This window comes from Erythrolamprus reginae, chromosome 11, assembly GCF_031021105.1.
Source record: "Erythrolamprus reginae isolate rEryReg1 chromosome 11, rEryReg1.hap1, whole genome shotgun sequence".
Classification (NCBI taxonomy): Eukaryota; Metazoa; Chordata; class Lepidosauria; order Squamata; family Dipsadidae; genus Erythrolamprus; species Erythrolamprus reginae.
In genome coordinates this window covers 2869888-2883375 of record NC_091960.1, presented here as the reverse complement: position 1 = coordinate 2883375, position 13488 = coordinate 2869888, and the positions used below count along the sequence as shown (strand labels likewise).

The 13488-nt window shown below is 46.7% G+C and overlaps 2 protein-coding genes across 4 annotated transcripts in view; both read right to left on the bottom strand.

The window, feature by feature from the left end:
• The window catches only part of LOC139174211 (cation channel sperm-associated auxiliary subunit gamma-like), a 38879-nt gene extending 34830 nt beyond the window's left edge, over positions 1 to 4049 (bottom strand). The window contains exons 1-2 of one of the 2 annotated variants that reach the window (XM_070764432.1): positions 3895 to 4049; positions 893 to 1121 (exon numbers count right to left, since the gene is read on the bottom strand). In XM_070764432.1, coding sequence (XP_070620533.1) covers positions 893 to 1108 — 216 coding nt within the window. In that variant the 5' untranslated portion in view covers positions 1109 to 1121; positions 3895 to 4049. Of the gene's footprint in view, positions 1 to 892; positions 1122 to 3894 lie in introns of those variants that run through there. The other variant, XM_070764433.1, reaches the window with a different exon arrangement.
• A 3217-nt stretch (positions 4050 to 7266) lies between these two features.
• Positions 7267 to 13488, bottom strand: part of LOC139174212 (cation channel sperm-associated auxiliary subunit gamma-like) — a 39215-nt gene continuing 32993 nt past the window's right edge. For both annotated transcript variants that reach the window (XM_070764435.1, XM_070764434.1), the window contains 6 exons: positions 12879 to 12971; positions 12470 to 12568; positions 12024 to 12116; positions 9605 to 9704; positions 8952 to 9078; positions 7267 to 7828 (listed from right to left, as the gene is read on the bottom strand). In XM_070764435.1, coding sequence (XP_070620536.1) covers positions 7668 to 7828; positions 8952 to 9078; positions 9605 to 9704; positions 12024 to 12116; positions 12470 to 12568; positions 12879 to 12971 — 673 coding nt within the window. In that variant the 3' untranslated portion in view covers positions 7267 to 7667. The remainder of the gene's footprint in view (positions 7829 to 8951; positions 9079 to 9604; positions 9705 to 12023; positions 12117 to 12469; positions 12569 to 12878; positions 12972 to 13488) is intronic.

Here is a 13488-nt window from a genome sequence, read left to right as displayed (position 1 = left end):
CAAAGATAGATAGATAGATAGATAGATAGATAGATAAAATCAATCAGATGCAAATCACTTTCCAACCACCTTTCTTTTGCTTAGCAATGGATATTCTAGTCCCCACTGTGCTTAAAAATTGAGATATACCCATATGTGGTGTAATCAGTAATGGGTTCCTACAGGTATGGTCAGGTATGCAGAACCGGTACAAAAAGTTTGGTCAGGTATGCAGAACTGGTAGAAAAATGTGATTTTTTTCTTTTTTTCCCTTCTGGGCTCAGGGTATGTTTTTCCTATCGCAGCAAATGAGGTTGAATGTGTTTAATTTTAGAAGAGCTGTGCATGCGTGTGTGTGTACATACACATACAGTTTATATAGTAGATAATGTATATTTTTGTGTGCTGGTGTGTAATATGTACACATGTGGCATATATACATAAAATTAAATAGTATATTTTGGATGTTCAGTAATGGTAAATAGATAGGGAAATTGTATCTCTTTGAGGCAAGGAGAGGCCAAGCACCCTAACCGTAACCCAAACCCTTGATGTGAGTGATGTCAACTTGACCACCTTTAAGCCAGTCACATGACTTTTAAGCCACTCCCGGTCATACGATCGCCAAGCCACTCCTACCTGGTCAAATGGCTGACAAGCCAAACCCACAAAATAAGCCACGCCCACAGTGTGGTAGTAAAAAATTTTGCAGCCCTTCATTGGGTGTAATATAAATTGAGTCCTAAGAGAGAGGCGGCATATAAATCCAATGAATGAATGGATGAATGAAAAATCCATTTATCTGTCTTGAGTCTTCCATGCTTTACTCAGGATCCTTACAGGATCTAGGAACAAAATGCTCTTTCTTTATTCTCTCCTGCCTTTCAGATACTCAGAGGTAAGAGGTACTCACTGCATCTTTGTCATTGGGATCTACTGGTGAATCTGTGAGATCCCAGAAGGCCTCGGTCACACTGCGAACTTCTTCCTGGCGGATGTTGCTTGGAGATTCTACTCTGAGATCCTTACTTTCACGGAGTCCAACTGACCACTGGCATTGTCTTAGCGAGAGGCAAATATTCAGTTGGAGGAGTAAACAAAGCAGGTTGGACAGAAAGAATTTCCACATCGTGGGCACCTCCCTGCAAAAGGTGAGATGAGATGGGGAGGAGAGAAGGAAATGGGGGGAGGGGGGGGAGGGGGAGGGAAGAGAGAGGAGAGAAGGAAAAGAGAGAGGAGGGAAGGGAAGAAGAGAGGAAAGGGGAGGAGAGGAAGAGGGGAGGACAAGAGAGAAGGAGGGAAGAAGAGGGAAAATGAAAAGAGAGATGGGGAGGGAAGAGATGGAGAAGGAGAGAAAGGAAGGAGAAAAAAAGGGGGATAGGAGGGGGAGAGAAGAAACGAAGGAAGAAGAGAGGAGAAAAATAGAGGAGAGGAGGGGAAGATAGAAGGAGGAGAGAAAGGGGAGGAGAGAAGAGAGGGGAGGGGAGCGGAAGAGAGAAGGAGGTGAGAAAGGGGAGGAGAGAAGAGAGATGAGGTGAGGTGAGAAAAGGAGCAGGGGAAGGGAGAAGGAGGAGAGACGAGGGGAAGAGAGGAGGAGAAGGAAAGGGGGAGGGAGGGGAGGGGAGGAGAAGAGAGAGGGGAGAAGACAAAAGAGATCAGGAGGGGAAGAGAGGAGGAGGAAAGGGGAGGAGATATGAGGGGAGAAGAGAGGAGGGGAGGAGAGGGGAAGGAAAGAGAGAAGAGAGAGGAGGGAAGGAGAGGAGAAGGACAATGACAGAAGAGGGGAGGGGGAAGGGGAGACAAGATAATATTTCTGTCACTTTTTAACTATTTATTTGTTTGTTTGTTTGTTTATGTGTTTGTTTGTTTATTAGATTTGTATGCCGCCCCTCTCCGTAGACTCGGGGCGGCTCACAACAGTAATAATACAATATAAGCAAATCTGATAATTAAAAATGGCTAAAAAACCTTATTAAAAAAGAAACATACACACAAACATACCATGCATAAACTGTATAGGCCCAAGGGAAATGTCTCAGTTCCCCCATGCCTGGCGGCAGAGGTGGGTTTTAAGAAGTTTATGAAAGGCAAGGAGGGTGGGGGCAGTTCTAATCTCCGGGTGGAGCTGCTTCCAGAGGGCCGGGGCCGCCACAGAGAAGGCTCTTCCCCTTGGTCCCGCCAGACAACATTGTTTAGTCGACAGGACCCGAAGAAGCCACTCTGTGGGACCTAACCGGACACTGGGATTCGTGCGGCAGAAGGCAGTCCCAGAGATATCCTGGTCCGGTGCCATGAAGGGCTTTATAGGTCATAACCAACACTTTGAATTGAGACCAGAAACTGATCGGCAGCCAATGCAGACTGCGGAGTGTTGGTGTAACATGGGCATACCTGGGGAAGCCCATGCTTTCTCTCGTAGCTGCATTTAATGTGTGTCAGTGACTAGTGAACATAATAGATATAGATATATATATATACTGTATGGTATGTTCTAAACCTTCCATGAACCCCAATTCTTAAATAACACTGAAAATATATTAATTGTATTATATTAATTGATTTTTAATCATCAATACCAAATTACTATTGTACACTGTTTTATTGTCGCTGTTAGCCGCCCCGACTCTCTGGAATGTGGCGGCATACAAATCCAATAAATAAATAAATAAATAAATATAATCCATGGGAGCTTTCTGACTTTTCTTTCCGGAGACTACATTCTGGGATTCCTGGCAGCCATAATAGGCCTCTAAAGAGACTGGGTAGCCATTTGTCCAGAATAGTAGCCTCCTGCTCGAGCAGAGGGCTGGACTAGAAGATCTCTAAGGTCTTTTCCAGCTCTGTTATTCTGTCTTGTCTGAACCTTTCCTGCTTTTTTTTTTGTTACAATCCCAGAGCAAGGAGATAACTTCCAATGAGCATTATTGTTCTGACTCCCGAATGAAATAGGGAGGGGCAACTTTCATCATCACTTTAGCTGTCTAATTTGTATACTGTGTTTCTATTCACACTTCCAGCATCTGGAGCAACATCTACAACTGCTGCTGCTGTTGTATAGTTACCATTCAGGTTCAATGCAGCATTTGCTACTCTTTGTTTATCTATTTTGTTTTGTTTTGCTCATAAACTGCTTGGAGAAGTTTATACTGAAGACATCGAGGTAGTCGTCAACTGACAACAGTTCAATTTATGACCCTTCAAAGCAGGGGGGGAAATGATCTTTCACCATTTGTTGTCACACTTGTGATCACGGCTAGGTGATCAAAATTTAGGGATTCAGCAACTGGCTCGTATTTATGACGGTTGCAGTGTTCCGGGCTCACGCGATCCCCTTTCGCAAACTCCTTTACAAGCAAAATCAACGGAGAATCCACTTAATAACCAATCAGTAGCTTTCAAGCTGCATTGATTCACTTAACATCTGATGGCTTTTGATGCTTGAATGAAAGCACTGGATGCTGGGCAACTGATTCACTTATGATCCTTGCTGTGTGTGATCCCCTTTTGTGACTCTGAGAAGCAGAGTCATTGGAGAAGGCAGATTCACCTAACCAAGTTACTAGCTTATCAACTGCAGTGATTCCTTTAACAACCAAGGTAGGTGTCATAAAATGGGGCAAAAGTAGCAAGAGAAACCTGGAGTATTTTGTGGTCATAAGTCGAGGACTACGCATACAGTACTTAATACCGCCATAGTGGCATTTCCACATTTGGGCTGCAGAACCACTAGAGGGCATAAAAAGGGGAAAGTTTATCTGCTGCCATCCAGCGGCCGGCCAAGCTGGTGCAGCATAGAGACCGAAGAGCTGGCGCGGTGACGTCACCGTCGTCCAATGACGTCACCAACCGTCAAGGCTTCGCCCGCTGAAGTAAAGAGACGTCGCTCATTCAACGCTATATTACGCCCAAAGTCACCTCCACTGCGGCGCCTTCTGCTTTAGGGAACGGTGTGTGTGTGTATACCGTCTTTCCCGCCTCCCTCAACACCGGCACCGAAACGCCGTTTAATCTGCTCCCCTCAAAACTCCGCTCAACCGGCACCAGCGGTTCCAATAACACTCAGCGCATGCGCCTAACTCCTCACGCGCCGAAGATAAATCAGCCAATCGGAGGGAAGCGCGAGCCGGCTGCCCATGGAGACGCTCGATTGACGGCCGCGGCCGTAAAGCGCGGTGTCGAACGGAGGCTTCTTTTTTTGTTGTTGTTTTCGCGACAGTCCCGCCGGATTCATGGCTTTGGCGGCGGCCAAGATGGCGGCAGCCGGCGGCCCGGTGTTGAACAGGGCGGACGCGGCGGGCATGAAGGAAGCGGCGGGCTTGTACGAGCAACTGCGGGCCGAGCGGAAGCGCAAGAACCTCAGCTTGAGCAAATGCGGCGACGCCTGAAAGGGAGGGGGACGGGGGGTCGACTAGAAACCGCCGGGGGAGGGCGACTTCGGGCGGCGGGTTGAAGCTCCCGCCTAGGGGAGACCAGAAAGGGACAAAACAGAGAAGCCAGGACGCGCTCCCGAAAAAGCTGAGCGGGGGAGAGGAAGGAGGAAGCCTGAAGCAGGCGGCCCCCTTGCCCCTCCTTCCCCGCTGGCTCCCGAGGGAGGCGGTAGGGATACATAGGCTGCACCTACCGGTCGACCTCGACATAGAATAGAATTCTTTTATTGGCCAAGTGTGATTGGACACACATGGAATTTGACTTTGGTGCAGATGTTCTCAGTCAGTGTTCCCCCTAATTTTTTGGGGGTGGGTGGGCGGAAAAGTATAGTGTCTGAGCGGCAGTCCCTTCGGGACTGGGCGGCACAGAAATAATAAATAAAGAAATAAATAAAGAAATAAAAAAACACCCTGTTTTGCCTCAGAGAATTTCAAAATAAAATACTGTACTGTGTGTCTATAACAGTGAGCTCATAATAGGGCAACTCTATCAATATCAAAATGCCACTTAAATAGTTGAGCTAGTTTCAAACTAGATTTTGATTTTCTTTCTCTCTTCCTTACTCCCATTCTTTTTCTTTCTCTTTTCCTTCCTCTCTTTTTTCTATCTGTTTCTCTCTCTTCCTCTCTCTCTCCTTCCCTCTCACTCTTTCCCTCTCGGCTTCTGGGCAGGTTTGGAAAACTGAGTTGATGATGATTTTTAAGTGAGCGATTGCTCACTGCTCAGCTTAGAGGGAACTATGTTCTCAGTGTACATAAAAGAAAAATATACACTTGTCAAGAATCATGTGGTCCAACACTTAATGATTGTCATAGGGGTCAAATAAGCAATGAAGAAACAATCAATATTAATAAAAATCTTAAGGATACAAGCAACAAGTGACAGTCATACAGTCCTAAGTGGGAGGAAAAGGGTGATAGGAGTGATGAGGAAAAACTAGTAGAAATAGAAGTGCAGACTTAGTTCAACAGTGTTGAGGGAATTTGTTCAGCAGAGTGATGGCATTTGGGGAAAAAACTGTCCTTGTGTCTAGTCTTGGTGTGCAGTACTCTGTAGTGACGTTTGGAGGGTAGGAGTTGAAACAGTTTGTATCCAGGATGCGAAGGGTCAATAAATATTTTCACAGCCCTCCTTTTGACTCGTGCAATCTACAGGTCCTCAATGGAAGGGAGGTTGACAGCCATTGTTTTTTCTGCAGTTCTGATTCTCATCTGAAGTCTGTGTTGGTCTTGTTGGGTTGCAGAACCGAATCAGACAGTAATAGAGGTGCAGATGACAGACTCAATGATTCCTCTGTAGAACAGCAGTTCTATAGAAGAATGTATCAGCAGTTCCTTGGGCAGTCTGAGCTTCCTGAGTTGGCACAGAAAGAACGTTATTTGTTGTGCTTTTCTTGATGACGTTTTTGATGCTACCGGTAGGTGATAATTTTAGGTCTTCAGATATGATAGAACCTAGAAATTTGAAGGTATCTACTGTTGATACTGTGTTGTCTAGTTTTGTGAGGATGGGATATGGCCGCAACAGAGCCCAGCTTCTGTGCCTTTTGACCCACTTTACGACAACTTGCTCAATACCACAGTTGTTAATTAAATTACCACTGCCAATTATGTTTTAAGTTAGCAACCCGGTTGTTAAAGTGAATCCTGCTCCCCGCCCCCCAAGTTGACTTGGCTGGTCAAGAGGACACAAAGGGAGGCTCGCGTGACCTCCAGGTCATAAGTATGAAACAGTTGCCAAAGTGTCTGAATTTTGATCACTTGACAGTGGGAATGCTGCAAGAGTCATAAGTGTAAGAAACAGTCCAAATTGCGTGCCTTATCCGTCACAGCTGACCTCTGCATTTTCCATCAAGGAAATGTAACCTTAAGACTCGATCCCTCCTTCATTCCCAAGATCAACTCCTATTTCTACCAGGCCCAGGAGTTGGACATGCCAAACTTCTGCTCTCGGCCATCTCAGACCTTGGAGTGAAGACAGCATAAACTGGATGTGTGAAGTGCTGTAAAATTTGATCTCAAGCGGACAGTGCCCACCAGGAGATAGGAGGCCCTCTTTGTCTCCTTCCAATCTGCTTTGACGGGCGCTGAAGTGTCGTCCTCAACCATTGGCTGTTGGATCAGAGCGTGCATTGCTAAAGCGTATCAGGCACAATGTCTGCCGGTTCCCAGATGCATCACTGCCCACTCCACTAGGAGTGCCGCTACCACCGCTGCATAGGCCACACAGGCCTCTACTGTAGGATGTCTGCAGGGTGACCACTTGGACCACCCCCTCCCCTTTCATGAAACATTGCCAGTTGGATGTATTCACCTGGGCGGAGGCTTCCTTTGGGATGAGAGCCTTAAGTCAGGCCCACTGAGCCTTGGGTGCTCCAGTCCCGATGGGGACCCACCCTTAGGGATACCTGGCCTTGGTACATGCCATTCCTGGACTATTTTGCAACATTACTGGACAATGGGTGTTGGTTTACCTGAATGTATTTTCTCGGCATGTTGCGCAATAGTCCAGCCCCGCCCTACTGAACACTTGTGGGACCTGGAGCTATGCAAAGTCTCCTTTTCAGCCATCGCTTCATCAAAAACTGGGGCATGTGCAGAGAAGCATGGAGGAGTGGCCCAAAAACCCCATAGACTCAGTAACTGGGCAGATCAGAGTGGAGCAACCCATTCCTGGACCATTGCGCAACCCATGCTCATTTTCCAGCCATGCAGTCTCCCAGTCTGGGAAGACAGCAGAGAAGGCCCACAAAGAAAGTGAACCTAGTCTGGAGCCCTTTCTGAAGCAGGTGGGTTTCTGGAATGACCAGGAGTCCCCAAAATGACCAAATTAAGAAGAAAGAATCCAGGTGACAACAAATAACTTGCAAGGACCCAAATATTTATTAAAATAAAACCAAATCAGGAACTATGAACAGAAGAATTAGAACCTTGCCACCCCTTACCTGCAAGGATTTGTATTCTCTCTTATCGCCCACATTTTTTAAATTGTTGCCCCTTGTTTAATTTAACCCTGTAACAGTCCCCAGCATTGACCCATGGAACTGCAGGAGCATCAGGGCGTAAAGAAGTACAGGCTTTTTTGAAAAACAAAGGGGTGGAGAATCAGCTGGTGCTTAAAATCGCCTCGCCATTGCCACTTTGAGAAACAATGAAAAAGGAGCCGATCTTTCTCGAATAATTACCACTGACAAAAGATGACAGACCCGGGGGGCACCAGAAAACCCCACTGTCCGATGAATCTGGCAACCCACGGCAGCTCTACTGTGCCCCAGGGTGGGGTGTCGAGTGTCTTCTGGAGTGGGAGTGAGTGTGAGTGGGAGTGGAGACGCTTGCGCTGGGCTCCCCGGCACTGATGTCGGAAGGCAGGTGCTGAAGGGACCCTTGACTGCTGAAGGAAGACGAGAAGGTGAGGCTGGATGCTGTTAAGAAAAAGACACAGGAAAGGACACGAGAGTTAAGAAGGGGCCAACTCCAAGTCACCTGTTACTTAGAATTTGAGAAAGCCACCTGGTCCCAGAACGGTGGTGCGGAATTAGAACATGTAAAAGAGTCCGATTAAAAAATGAGAAAAGAAGACTATACATCCAAAGAATGATAATCATTGAATTAATAAATCAAAAACTTATGAAACATTTTAAGCTTATTTATTTTATTTTATTTCTATGCTGCCCTTCTGATACTCCCGAGACCTTGTCAATACCCTGGGTTAAAAGAGAGAAGGTGAGTTCTAGTCCCATTGAAGGGATGAAAGCCGGCTGGGTGACTTTGGGCTACTGGCCACTTGGGTGCCCTCCTAGTTTCCCAGCTGAGGTTAGAACAACTCTCAGTCGTGCCGGGGGGCGGGGGTGTTCCTCAAGTTTGTCTTGTCCATAGTTGCGACCCTACCAAGACCAGGAGGCTCTCCACATGGTCACTCATGCCCTCATCACCTCATGCCTTGGCTAGTGCAATGGACTCTACATGGGGCTACCCTTGAAGAGCGTTTGGAGACTTTAGCTGCGCGAGCGATAACGGTGTACTGAAGTACACCCATATTACTCCAACCCTTGAGCTGCATTGGTTACCAGTTGGTCTCCGGACGCAATTCAAAGTAGTTATTTTTAAAGCCCTACATGACCCAGGGCCAGACTACTTACAGAACTGCTTCCTACCTCTAAATGGCCAGTACGGGCCCACGGGGCTGGCTTTCTCCGAGTCCTGTCCATCAAACAGTCTCAGCTGGCGGGGCCGCAGGGAAGGTCCTTCTCTGTAGTCGCCCCGACCCTTGAGAATCAACTGCCTCCAGAGATCCGTACTATCCCCACCCTATTATTCTTCCAGAAAGCCATTAAGACCTGGCTTTTCCGGCAGGCCTGGGACTAGGAATGATTGACTTTGCATGGTTTAGGGTTATTTATGTATTTTTATGCTATTTGCTGTTTTTATTGTTGTTGCACTTTTGTACTTTTTTTTTTGTAGTGATTATTGTGAAAAACTTAAGAGTCAGACTCAAGATCACTTTTGTGTAGGTTTGGGTGAAACTGTCCAAGAGGCCAAACTCACCAGCCCGAAATGCCATAGCGTTCTCCATTTTCTTTATTGTGTTGCTGAAGAATTGTTTAACCCAAGGGCCCACTGTGTCAACGAAGATATACATGATGACCAGTCCGATGACCGTAGCCATTGAAATCTGAGAGAAAGAAAGAGGGGAAAGAGCATAGATTGTGAATTCCTCAGCTGAGCAGGGGCCCCACCCTTGTTGACATTTTCTTAGCATTCATTTTAGTTGGGGGGGGGAAATAATTTGTGGGGGATATCTCCCCCCCCCCGGGTAAGATCCAGAGAGGCCCTTTTGGTCTTCCGAAAGGGCCTGAAAACCTAGCTCTGCCAAAGGCCCCAACAGGAGTGTGTCATTCTGAAGACGATTAATGGCCTAAGACAATGTTTCCCAAAGTTGGCCACTTGAAGATGTGTGGACTTCAATTCCCAGAATCCCCCACTCAGAAATGCCAAGTATGTGTTTGTGACCAGATTCAAAAAGTTTGTGAATTTTTTGGCCAGATCCCGATTTGGTCATGGTCAGAACTATTCATGACCAGAGGTTCTACTGTATCTAATAAAGCTATTCTTTGAGGAATCTACCTACCTCTGAATTTTGCTTACTATGGGTCCATTACCTGGAAGCCTGACCCCTATACAAAGCCCAGCTATCTTACCTTCATTATGTAGAGGGCACGGGTGGGGCTGAGGCGCAGGCCATGGATGTGGACGATGAACTCCAAGGCATAGTCGCAGTAGGTGCTTTGGTCGACCCCCCTGTAGAAGCACACAAGGACAGAAGTGGGCCACCACATCTGTCAATTTGAAGCTGACCTGACCAAGGCCATTTTGAGGCTTCAGTGTTACTACACTGGAGCTGAGGGATAGGGTGAAGAGAGATAGCCTGGATTTGTAGCCAAAACAAAATGCTTTCTCCTAGGAACCAAGGACATTCCCACAGGTGGTCGGAGAGAGGAGGAGTGAAGTTACCAGGCAACCGCATGGCACCTAGATTGGACCATGTGACTGATTGGGGAAGAGAGAAAACTTAATTAGGTGAAAACTGTGGGAACATCCAGAATCAGTTTTCACCAGCCTGTGCCAATATGATTGTTCTGGCCTAACGCCAAAGCCCCAAATAAGTACACAACACACAAACTTACAAACACAGTTTGTTTTTGAAATTAAATGCGGAATCTCCTAATAGCTTCTTTGGAGCACAAAACAAAAGGCACACTTACAAACAGTTCAAAGCAAACAAAGACAAGGAAGAACAAGGGATTCCGGTTACCTTACTGAGCCTACAAGAGTTGACAAAGTTGTTAGAAATGACTCCTTGAAAAATCCAAGCCGAACAAAGCAAAACAAACTAGTCACACAGCAGGCTATGAGCAGACAGGTTTTCTCAGAAACTGGAATCACAGAAGCCAAGACTCAAGCCATGATACAAACTGGAAACACAGAGGTTCATATTCAGGATGCAAATTTCAAGATTCATGATGCAGAATTCTGGAACTATGATTCAAGATTCTGGAATGGCGTCTTTCCCCACAATTAGCCTTAGCGTGGTTAGTAGTTAAGTAGTCTTAAGGGCATGGCCAATTAGCCTCTCAAGTAGACCTCCACCAGAGTAATCCTTACTATATTTCTGCAGTTACTGCCTTTCAGCCCCCCCCCTCCCCGCGTGCTCTTGCATTCAGGCAAAGGAGTAGCCCCTCCTTTCTCAGACCTGCCAAGAGGCACCGCAGGCATCCAAAGGTTCTGGCTGCACAGGCTGCTAGGTGGGCAACACCACTGAGATATCCTATAAAACTGTTCTTTGAGGAACTTACCTGCCTTGGAGTTCTGTTTGCTACGGGTGTATTAATAATAATAATAATAATTTATTGGATTTGTATGCCGCCCTTCTCCGTAGACTCGGGGCGGCTAACAACAATGATAAAAACAGCATGTAGAAATCCAATTAATGAAACAACTAAAAACCCTTATAATAAAACCAAACATACACACAAACCTACCATGCATAACTTGTAATGGCCTAGGGGGAAGGAATATCTCAACTCCCCCATGCCTGGCGGTATAAATGAGTCTTGAGTAGTTTACCAAAGACAGGGAAGGTGGGGGCAATTCTAATCTCCGGGGGGAGTTGGTTCCAGAGGGCCAGGGCCGCCACAGAGAAGGCTCTTCCCCTGGGGCCCGCCAAACGACATTGTTTAGTCGACGGGAACCGGAGAAGGCCAACTCTGTGGGACCTTATCAGTCACTGGGATTCGTGCGGTAGCAGGCGGTTCCAGAGGTAGTCTGGTCCAAAGCCATGTAGGGCTTTAAAGGTCATGACCAACACGTTGAATTGTGACGGGAAACTGATCGGCAGCCAATGCAGGCCACGGAGTGTTGAGGAAACATGGGCGAATCTTGAAAGCCCCACGATGGCTCTCGCGGCTGCGTTCTGCACAATCTGAAGTATTACTTGGAACCCCGACACCATCCTTTTAAAAAAAATTTCCCTCTCCTCATAGGGATTAAATCTCATCACAGGCTCTTCCCTCCTAGTTTTCTATATCCGTGTTTCTTGACCCTGGCAAGAAGATGGACCTCAGTTCCCGAGTTGAAGTCCACCTAGTCTGGCGCCAAAGACCGAATTCACACATAAAAGTCCAAGAAAATGGGATTTACTGCTAATCATATCTCAGAGGAATTCTCTCTAACATTTAACACCTGATAAATAACATAAGGGGTCTTCAGAATTCAAAGGAAGTTGATTTAGTCCATTTGTGGCTACGTAGAGATTCTAGGCTGATTCCTCTTTTAATTTCTGGTCTCAGGTTCTGCCACTCCTTCTCCTACACCATCCATCTTAAAATTGCTGAGGTTGAGAAACACATAATTAATCAAACTCTTGGTCCAATAGTCTCAAGTTCACTGGCTTCACTCCTGCAGCAGGCTAGTAATTCAATAGTGACATGCTACACACATAGAGTATGTGGCACAGACGTGCAACAAGAGACATCCACCCTTAGGAAAAGCTCTCCCCGTGCATTCTGGTATGATTTCACTCTGCAGAGTAATCAGTTTCAACATCGAAATCACCAGTACCTGTTGGATACTTTTATCACAAAGTAATAATGGGGAGCGGTCATACTTTCGGGGATGATATCGTAACACGGAGAATCTTTCTGACAAATCCACCTAAAGGAAAAAAGAGAATTTATTTTATTTATTATATTCAAGGGTATTGTTATTCAAGGCTGACTCAGTTTTTCATCCTTCCAAGGTGGGTCAAATGAGGACCCAGATTTTGGGGGGGGGGGGGGGGGGGGGGGGGGGGGGGGGGGGGCAAGAGACTGACTGTGACACACGTAGAGGGGATGTAAAGCCCTGTGAAGCGGTGTATAAGTCTAACTCTTTATTGCTATTGTTTCCTACTTGGTTTTTGGCCTACCCCAAACTACCTCCAAGCCTCTTTCACTGGAGGTGAGCGTTTGAAGAAACGGATCTGCAAACCCAAACAGACAAGCAGGTCTTTTACCAACAGAACTTACACAATGCCAGAGTTGCTTTCAGAGAGGATCGGGAATCCTTCTTCATTGGTTTCATTAAGTTCCACGTCGGATCTCCCCCATATCAAAGCTGACGAATTACTAGGGAAGCCAAACACAGATGGAGACAGTTGGGCTTTGCAAAGGTCCACAGCAGGAGTCCATGGGCCCCTGCCCCCCTTTTTTGTAGCAGACCCTCCACTCCTGACTGCCACGCGCTCTACAGGGGGCTGCCGTAGAAGGTTATTCTGAAGCTGCAGCCAGGGCAGAACACGTCGGTGTGCACAGTTCAGGATGTGTGTGTTTATGCGCAGCAGCTGCACATATAACACCGTTTTGGGCAAGCAGCATTGGTTACCGGTTCATTTGTGAGTTCAGACTGGGTCTAGGCAGCAGCCTGCTGAAAAGTCACCTGATAGTGTTGTATTTTATGATCTCATCCGGAGTGAAGTATCTGATGTTGCTCTGCGAAAAGGCACCTCCACCAATAACAGTAAAGGTGTAGCTGACAAGAGAACAAGGAAGATTCAGATTCAGACCAGTATAGAGCTGGAAGGCGCCCTGGAGGTCTTCTAGTCCAACCCCCTGGCTCAAATAGGAAGAAGCCCTGTTGTCTCATTTTGGATAGGTGGCTGTCCAGTCTCTTCTTAAAAACACCCTGTGATGAAGCACCCACAACTTCGTTGTTATGTGATGTAACATTGTTATGCAGCCAACTTACACAACCCTCCCTTCGATTACATAGGATTTGCACAGCTGAGATGAAACCACACCTCTCTTTTTGGGTCTTCTCCCCACCCCCATTTTAAGTAGCAGCAACTGAAAAGCCACCGATTTCCAAAGCAGATTCTCTAAAGAATTCTCAAACCTGGCATAGACTTCAACTCCCAGAATTCCCCAGCCACCTCTAGGCAAAGATTCACTATCAAGCTGATCAAACCTGCCAGTACTCCCCTCCCCCTCTCCCTCCCTCCCTCTCACACACAGGGGGGGGGGAAGAGAGAGAGAGAGAGATAGCCTTC